General features: G+C 31.7%; 1 protein-coding gene across 1 annotated transcript; it reads left to right on the top strand.

Moving 5' to 3' along the window:
* Positions 1-553: 553 nt before the first annotated feature.
* On the top strand, positions 554-8870 carry LOC127735642 (dihydropteridine reductase-like). Its single transcript, XM_052245878.1, has 6 exons — positions 554-681; positions 2400-2589; positions 3638-3778; positions 5662-5770; positions 6145-6228; positions 8026-8870. The coding sequence occupies exons 1-6, from the start codon at positions 595-597 to the stop codon at positions 8126-8128; spliced, it is 714 nt and encodes a 237-aa protein (XP_052101838.1). The 5' UTR covers positions 554-594; the 3' UTR covers positions 8129-8870.
* The last annotated feature ends 6 nt before the right edge of the window (positions 8871-8876 follow it).

The following is an 8876-nucleotide window of genomic DNA, read 5'->3' as shown; positions in this document are numbered from 1 at the left end:
GTAGTTATGTTCTCACTTGGGTGATTAAAAGCAGTGCACGTGCCAGTTATTAGTTTAACTTAAGGTGATTTAAAAAGGTCACAGTGTCACCAATATACGTGGCAGTATGATGTCATATTCCCAGTTCAAACAAATAAGTCGTGCATATGATAAATAATTTTAAAAAGGACTCATAAAAATAAGAGAAAAGAAAATAAAAGCCAAATAAGTGGTAATTTTTCATTGTCAACTGAAAGAAGTCTTACTTTTCTTTGTATACCTAGTTAACGTTACTTATATTTCTTGGTTGTAAAATGTTCAAAATATATCATTCAATTATTCTAACTCTAATTAATTTCAAATAAAGTACTGCTAATTAATTTCAAATAATGAAACTAACATCTATTATATCTTCTAGTAGTCCGAGTTTGTAATAGTCCGAGTTTGTAATAGTCCGAGTTTGCTATAGTCCGATTTTGTGAGGCCGATTGTGTTATAGGCCGAGTTTGTTATAGTCCGAGTTTGTTATGGGCCGAGATATCAGGGAGTCGTTCATTTAGAGACGTTCGTTAAAGGGAGTTAATACGTTTTCCAAGAAAGTGAAAGTAGGAAATCATGGCACTTGCCGGCAGAATATTAGTGTATGGTGGTAAAGGAGCCCTAGGATCAGCTTGTGTCACCCATTTCAAGGCAAAAAATTATGTAAGATATTGCAGCTAAGTTTTCTTGACCGAAAAAGATGATTTTACAATGTGGCAACTTTTTGGGTTTCTTGAAATTATTCGCAAATTAAAATGTGTAAATCTACCAACCAAGTTCACAAGAAAGTAGTCTGTCAGCTGTCATTATATTCATAATGTAGATTTTGTCTGATATATTTTGCTTAAGGTCTTGAATCTTCATGCATATGAATATTTATATAGAGCATGTCACCATATGTTATAGTCAGTTTATTTTATGCGGCTCCTTGTACATTGTACCTTTAGATACAACTTTCACATTTGTGCACTGTCCTGTACATCTCCAATGTTGCAATGCTTATGCTTTTACAGTAAGAGTCAATTGTTCACTGATGTCATTTATGTGACTCGTTCTTTTAAAGAACTTGAAATTAGTCTATTGGAATAAAAGAGTACCTCAGCAAGTCCAGAATTCCTCATAAACTGCTATCAGTAGTCAATAAATGTCCATGAAACCAAGGCAACTGCTCTGAACTAATCGTAACACATGTTTAAGTTGCTGCTCTGAATTAACCTTAAGAAGCACACTTTTGCCCTTGAGTCTGACACTTTTGCCCTTGAGTTGGAAACATTATAGTAACATGTCTAAAAAATCATCTCCAAAATGATATCATAAACTAAATAACTTAATGTATTTAGTAACATTAACTATAATCCTTTGTCACTGGAAGATATTGAATTGAACTTCAATATCAATATTTCATATATCTTGTCATAAGGGGACAATGATTTAAAAATGTCAGAATTAATGGTTCATTGTACATTTTATATCAGACCTAGAGGCAGGTTATCTTATATAAAAATATAATATTTCCAAACTAAACTCCTCTGGACAGCTAAAAACAGAAATGTCACTATGATGTCATGACATGTTGAAATTAACCTATTTGTAATTAAAACATGTTAAAATGCCCATTTCAAACACAAAGATACTTTCAGGACTTTGCATCTTTGTATGACATATAGTATAAGTACAATGTATACTTTGAGGAAGGCTCTGTGTCATATTGTAATATAGATACAAGAAATTACACTATAGGACTAAAACATGAAAGGACTTGACACTTAGAACTCAGGTGCGGATTCAGGCAGGGGAGAGTCGGGCTAACGCCCCCCCTAAAATTTGCAAAGCATGGGTTGTCCTCAGCTTAATAAAGAATATTTCAATAATTTTACCTCAAAAAAATCTTCGCCTCGCTCCGCTCGGAAAACATTTAAGTTTGCACCCCCCCCTAACCCAAAATCCTGGAACTAGTAGTATTCAGCACTGAGCAGTAAAAAAAAATAGTAACCCAGTCCTCTTTTATTTTCCCATAGATTTCTATTTACAAAACATAAAATCATCCTGAATTCAGTCTCAAAGATGGAAGATTGTGGATAAATCAGATGTTATTTTAAAGGAAAAATGATTTACAATATCTGTATAAATAGAAAACTCAAATCAAAGTTCAATAAAAAAAAAAATCATAACTATGACAATTTTTTTTTTGGCGAGACCTCATTTTAAATAGAAAACTGTCAAATCAAAGTTCAATAAAAAAAAAACCCATCACTCTGACAATTTTTTTTGCTGGCGGGACCTCTTTTTCCTTCAAAAATTACAAGATGTATGTTTGTAATCTACTGTATTTTATTGAAGCAAGATAGTATGACATGGTTATACATTTCCTTTATTTGTAGTGGGTTGGATCCATTGATTTAATGCCAAATGAACAGGCTGATGCCAATGTTATTGTTAAGCCATGTGACTCATGGACTCAACAGGAAGAAGAAGTTGTTAAAGCTGTTGATGGAATTGTTGGAAGTGAGAAGTTGGATGCTGTTCTGTGTGTAGCCGGAGGCTGGGCAGGTGGAAATGCTGCAGCAAAAGGTATAAAACAATTTCAGCTTGGTTAAAGCGAGGGTAGTAAAGACTGATATACCAAGAAGGAAATCTTTCACAGTTGTATAGACTTGCACAATATACCTTTTTTTCATAGAAAAAAAATCTCCATTCTATTTCTAGAGCAAGGAGGAAGAAAGATAGTTGAAGGGAGGGAGGTGGGAATTGAATACAAATAGTACAAAGGTAACATGCTGACTGTCAGACTGTAGAGGAATACTTATTCTGCAATTTTGAATTATTGTATAACATGGTAAGACTAAGGTAAAGCAAGATTAAATATATACTTTTGTTTCCCTTATTACCCAACCAACAATTATAATATGGCACATATGGTGATGCATTTATGGCCACTTTGATCAAGCAATATAAAAATCAACATGAATACTTCCATCCAATTTTTCAATCAAGTTAGTGGAAGCATGAGTAATTTATGGTTGTCCTTGATTTTCATAAGAATTGGATTTGGAGACTTTTTTCTCTAATTTTTGTGCTATTTTCACATTTCTTGATCGGTGTGAGAAAAATATTTCTCCTCACTAGGGAAATATCTGTTCTCGGCAAATGATTTGTTGAAATTTAATGATGACTTAAAATTTTCTTTGTTTCTTCTGAATTTCCTATTGTGACCTCATGAAAAAAGGCAACCATGCCTGTTGACGTCATGAAAAAAGGCTACCATGCCTGTTGACATCACATATAAAGAACACATCTTTGAAAAGGAAGGATAAAATTATTAGAGAAACAGATTCCACCACTATAACTCGTGTATTACGATGTTTCTCCATTCTCAACAGTTAAATTTTAATTATTCAAAAAGCTCTGCAAGCCTTGCGCTTTAAATATTAAAATTTAACTGTCTCGAGTGGAGAAATATCGTAACACACTTGTTGCAGTGTTGGAATCTATATGAAAAAATAAATTGTATAGTCATTTGTTCTATTTGCACTTTTCATTTTTCCATTAGGAGGGGTTGTGATATAGATATCTCATGTTTTATCTGTAACAAATAACAAATATTGTATTTGACTTCCAGAATTTATAAAGAATGCTGACATGATGTGGAAACAGAGTGTTTGGACGTCTGCTATATCTGCTGCTGTTGCTTCCAAATATTTAAAAGATGGAGGACTACTTACTCTTCCAGGTGCAGCACCTGCTGTTAGTGGCACTCCAGGTATCTCATATATATTGTAAAACTTCTTTTGAACACTATTTAGAATGAAAAAAAAATTCAGCTTTACATTTGACTGGTATTATAAGACTGGTAAAAACTGAACATATTTTAGTAATTATCTGTAACTGTAAAGAAAGCATCAGTAAAAACTTCTTTAAAAAAATGTTGCTGTAAGCATGAGGCCAGTTGAAAGGATATTCGTCAGAATGGTCTTTGATATGAAAAATGTTTGCTGTAAATAATGAGGCCATTTGAAAGGGTATTTGCCAGAATTGTCTTTAATATAAATTTTGTTATAGTGTTATGAACACTACCTGGTACTTCAAATAGAACTTACTGTAAACCACTAGATGACATGTTGATTATCTTTTCCTATCAAAAACTAGAGCAGCTTTTATAGAAAAGATATTGAGAAAAAATATGATACATATGTAAGATTATTACCAGAGTTGATTCCATTGTTAATTGTAAATAATTGTTTTAGAACCATTGTTAGTCCATTAAAGAAAAAATATCCACTCTAACCACTCTGCCAATTTAAATCAAATTTAAACACAGATATTCTTAGGATGACAACGGTAGTTCGAAAAGTGTGTCCTTTGTTCCTGCTGACCTCTGTTACTAAGGTGGGTAAGGAGAGAGCCCCTTTTCCGTCGTATTTTAGAACGCATTTTAATGGCCGACATGTTATTGAATTTCGAAAATTCGTAATGTTTGAACAGTTTTGATGCAACAGAGTACTAATACGAGTAATAATTGAATCTAATAGGGACAACATCGATTTGCACCTCTACGAATTTAAAATGTAGACAATTTAAAAGGGAACCAGGCGATCGTTTGAGTTATAATTTTACGATGAATGGGATGAACATTACATCTGTTTGTTTATATTTTCTATATATACTATTCCGTCGATCGAGACTTTGGATTGGGTGTGAATTTAAGACGGCTTTCATACTGTTGTTATCTTAATAAATTATAGTTAAGAATATAGCTGATATAGGTTTGAATAGTACAAAAAATCAACAACTTTCAATAAAAAAAACAACAACAAAAAACACCAAAAACAGATAGAAAAAAGATGAAAAGCAGAAGAATATGTATAGTAAGTCTTGCTAAACAAATCTTTGAATATCCTAAAACTATTTGTACAGTTATGAGCCAAGGTAGCTTTGGTTAGATTCAAAGGGTATATATATATTTGGCACTTTTTTTGTGCATCTTAAAAGCAATGCATTGCATATGCTCTTGGTCATGCAAAGTCCACTTTCACAACAGATCATTAGACAATCAGTCTCAGTGATCCAGTATTAAAATTTATAACTGGAGTTATTGATTGAAATGAGGCAGTTGGAGAATGAACATGATCAAGATTCTATTAGCTGAGTCTATAAGTGATAATTTTATTACAAAAAGGAATTCACTACCTAATATACATATCTTTATTTCTTTAATTCTTACCAATAAATATGAAACAAAGGTACATGTATATTCCATTAAATCCCTATCTATAACAGTGCCTTTATATCTATATAAAGAGTGCCCTAAAAGTGTAGTCCACCGCATAAACATGGTAAGGGGTGCCCTTAAAGTGTAGCCAATGGTGCTAAGAGTGCCTTTATTGTATTATCCCTGTTGCAGTGACATCTGCCTATCATAGTAGAAATCCAAAATAGCAAAATATGGACATAGTTTTAAAAAGAACTTCGGGAGAAATTAATTATACCTACGCAGTCTTCACGATAAACTTTTGAATTCACAGGCCTGTTTTCCATTAATAATGGAGCTATGCAGAAATTGGCATAGAAATCAATTGATCTAAATGCATCCCTAAAAAAATCTCATAAATGCAATTCTGAAATCTTGAATATATTTTTTGTCAGGTATGATGGGATATGGTATGGCAAAGGCTGCAATACATCAGTTGATAAAGAGTTTGGCAGGAAAAAATAGTGGACTTCCTAAAGATTCAAGTGCTCTTGCCATTCTACCGTAAGATCATTTAGTCATTCAGTTTAATTAATTTTTGGTATGATCACAGATTGATTAATGGGAGATCATTATCAGTAGGAAATATTAGATGCATATGAATTGCTTGTGTTCAATAACATAGTTTCTGGGTACAATTGTGTTGATATTTCTTACTATGGCAAGTAAACATATCTTTAATTGATATATATGATAGTAACTAGATAACCTTGTGAGATTTACATGTACAAGAAAGTCTTTAAACAGGCAGACTATTAAAGATCATAACTTGTAAACCTCTTTAATGAGCCCAATTTCATATTTTTCAGACACGTGGAAATCAAATGTTGAAATTGATTAATTTGTAGTGTAATGTAAACTTTGTTTATTTCATTTAGTGTAACTCTAGATACTCCCATGAATAGAAAGTTTATGTCAGAGGCAGATTTTGGTACATGGACCAAACTGGAATTTGTTGCTGAGTAAGTAACTAGATTCTCATTGCATTGTTTATTTGTTGGTTCATCTAGAAATTTAAGAGGGCAGGCTCTTCAGAAAATCACTGTATTTTTTGCTGTGTTGATTTTTTTTACAGATCACAAATTCTGACAAATAATAAAATTAATGGACCAACCTAATTTGATTGGGATTTGAAGCCCTCCCCCCCAAAAAAAAAATAAAAAATAAAAAATTATATTATATTATCCCCTAGTTGTCAATGAAATGGGTAATGATATTTCTGTCAAGAATTAAAATTTTAAAATAAGCTTTATAAAATGCAATCAGCTTGACAAATCATTTGACATTTCATAATCTTTCAGAAATAAATCTGTTTTGATTTCAGAATTGAGAACACACACAAACCAGTTGTTTTATTGCCATTATTAGGCCATAATCAGTTTAAAACCTTCTATAGTGCATAATATTCTAGCATTAAGGGACATTTAACCAACATGTAGATTGAACTTATTTTAAACTATTGCCTAAGCAATGTAGAAATGTGAAAAAAGACAGGAGATCATGTTACCCCTATGAAAATAGATGGGAAAACCTACAAAACTAGATACATATAAAGATAGATATTGACGTTAGAAGTTAAAAGCCACCAAAACAACAGATTCAGGACATATGTAGGCATTGACCAGTTGTTAAGCTTGCTCATAAAAGGCAGCACCCATTACTGCACATGCTCTCAATTACAACATTACAATAAAGCATATGAATATTTAAAACAGAATAAATGAAAGGTAACTTTGATTTAATTTGTTATTTCCTGGTTTTAGTATTAGGAAAATACTTCTTTTTTTTATTTTGTTTTTATATGCTGTTGAAGATGATTATAATATACTAATGTCTGTCCATCCGTCAACACTTTTTTCAATATTTCAAATTTGCATAACCAACACAAGAATTGACAGAAGAAAGCTCCTTTTTCAATTTTTTTTAAATTTTTGGCTTTGTCATTTCAGAGTTAAGGAACTTTGAACCCTTTAGATTAATTAATTTTTTCACAAATCATGCACTTACTCCAGTATTCCTGATTGATTTCCTTCAAACTTAACATTATTGTGGGGATTGATAAAAGGAAGCTCTCCTGTAATTTATTTTTAAATGTCCCATTTGTCTTTCCAGAGTTATATAACTTTAACTGTTACATTTAAGGCAATTTTTTACAAAATGAAATTGCGCAAAAACTCCAGTGTTCCTTGGATTGATTTCCTCCAAACTTTACTTTATTGTGGAGATTGATGAAAGGAAGCCAGTTTTTATTTTTTTCAATTTTCTGGTTTGTCACACTAGAGTTATGGGACTTGAATTGTCAGATTTTAGTAAAATTTTCGAATATTGTACCATAACTTAGTTTGCTTAGATTAATTTAGTGGAAACTTTACATAATTGTTGGAATAGGTGAACATAACAAACTTTTCGATTTAAAAAAAGGTATAGTGAGGAATGTTTTTCTACAGAGCAATTTTATTTGCTTATGATAAAATGTCTGGGAAATATCCCATTTTATTCTTGCAACTATTTCAATAAACATAATAAGGGTGTATCATGCACTCTTGGCCCAGCTGTTTATCTACGGTTGTAAAACCATCTGACAGTGCAGACCATGTATTATGTAACATGTGCTTCATTCAACTACAAACCAGCATAACTAGAAAAATAAAAACAAAATAAAACTACTAAAAACTACTAAGTATAACTATAAAAAGAAGAATTCAATTCATAACTAAAAGAAGCTTGTTGTCATTACATTTTAGACTGTTTTATTTTAGATTGTTTGACAAGTGGTTGGCACCCGGTACTAGACCAGGCAATGGTAGTCTGATCAAGTTGGTAACCAAGGACAACAAAACAGAACTGGTGTCTGTGGAATAAGGACTGAATAAAATATAGATTGCCAAATAACAGTAACTTGTCATTATATAAAGTGTTGTGTCAACTAGTCATATGTTTAGTATTCTGGTTAGGGTTTTTCTGTTCAATTTATTTTATGTATTCCATTTTTTTTTGGATATTTAAGGATGTTTTCTGCCAAAATTAAAAAAAAGCATGTAAATGCATGTATAAAATTCTTTTTTGATCAACAAATTTTTAACTAAGAGTTGTCTGCTGCTGTCTTTCTATTTTTATCCAAGCTGTAAGCTATGCTCATGACCTGTCAAATTATTTTTCACAATTATGACAAATAGTGGTTGCCACACTAGTGGTTGAAGAGTATACTCCTAACCTTAAAGTAGTCTCTTTTTTTCACAATAAGGACATATTCTTTTCTTTCTTTAAAATAAATAATAAATGAAATTTAAACATACAATTTTGCTTTTTTGGATGCTGCTTCACCAGGAAATTGCTGAGACAAAAGGGAGACAACTAAAGATATCATACATTGGGAGGGTCTATTAAACCAAATGAGACCTTTAAGAATAACCAAAACCATCTGAGTTCTCTGTATTCTATATTTCGTTATGAACTGTAGTATTTGACAGAATTACATTTTATGCTATGATTGCTTTTCACACAATATCAAACCAATATTTTGTAACATTAGAATGATGAATTTTGGAAAACAAATGAACAACAGTTAAAATGAATATTCATGATGTTGACATGACTGAAATTTTTTTTA

This window comes from Mytilus californianus, unplaced genomic scaffold, assembly GCF_021869535.1.
Source record: "Mytilus californianus isolate M0D057914Y unplaced genomic scaffold, xbMytCali1.0.p SCAF_3, whole genome shotgun sequence".
NCBI lineage: Eukaryota > Metazoa > Mollusca > Bivalvia > Mytilida > Mytilidae > Mytilus > Mytilus californianus.
The sequence above is the reverse complement of the archived record's forward strand: the minus strand, read 5'-3'. Positions and strand labels throughout refer to the sequence as shown.

Excerpts from the sequence above, each read along its gene's own strand:
- LOC127735642 (XM_052245878.1), top strand. The coding sequence starts at position 595 with ATGGCACTTGCCGGCAGAATATTAGTGTATGGTGGTAAAGGAGCCCTA. Across the intron at positions 2,590-3,637 it reads TGGAAATGCTGCAGCAAAAG|AATTTATAAAGAATGCTGAC; the intron begins GTATAAAACAAT and ends TTTGACTTCCAG. Across the intron at positions 3,779-5,661 it reads TGCTGTTAGTGGCACTCCAG|GTATGATGGGATATGGTATG; the intron begins GTATCTCATATA and ends ATTTTTTGTCAG.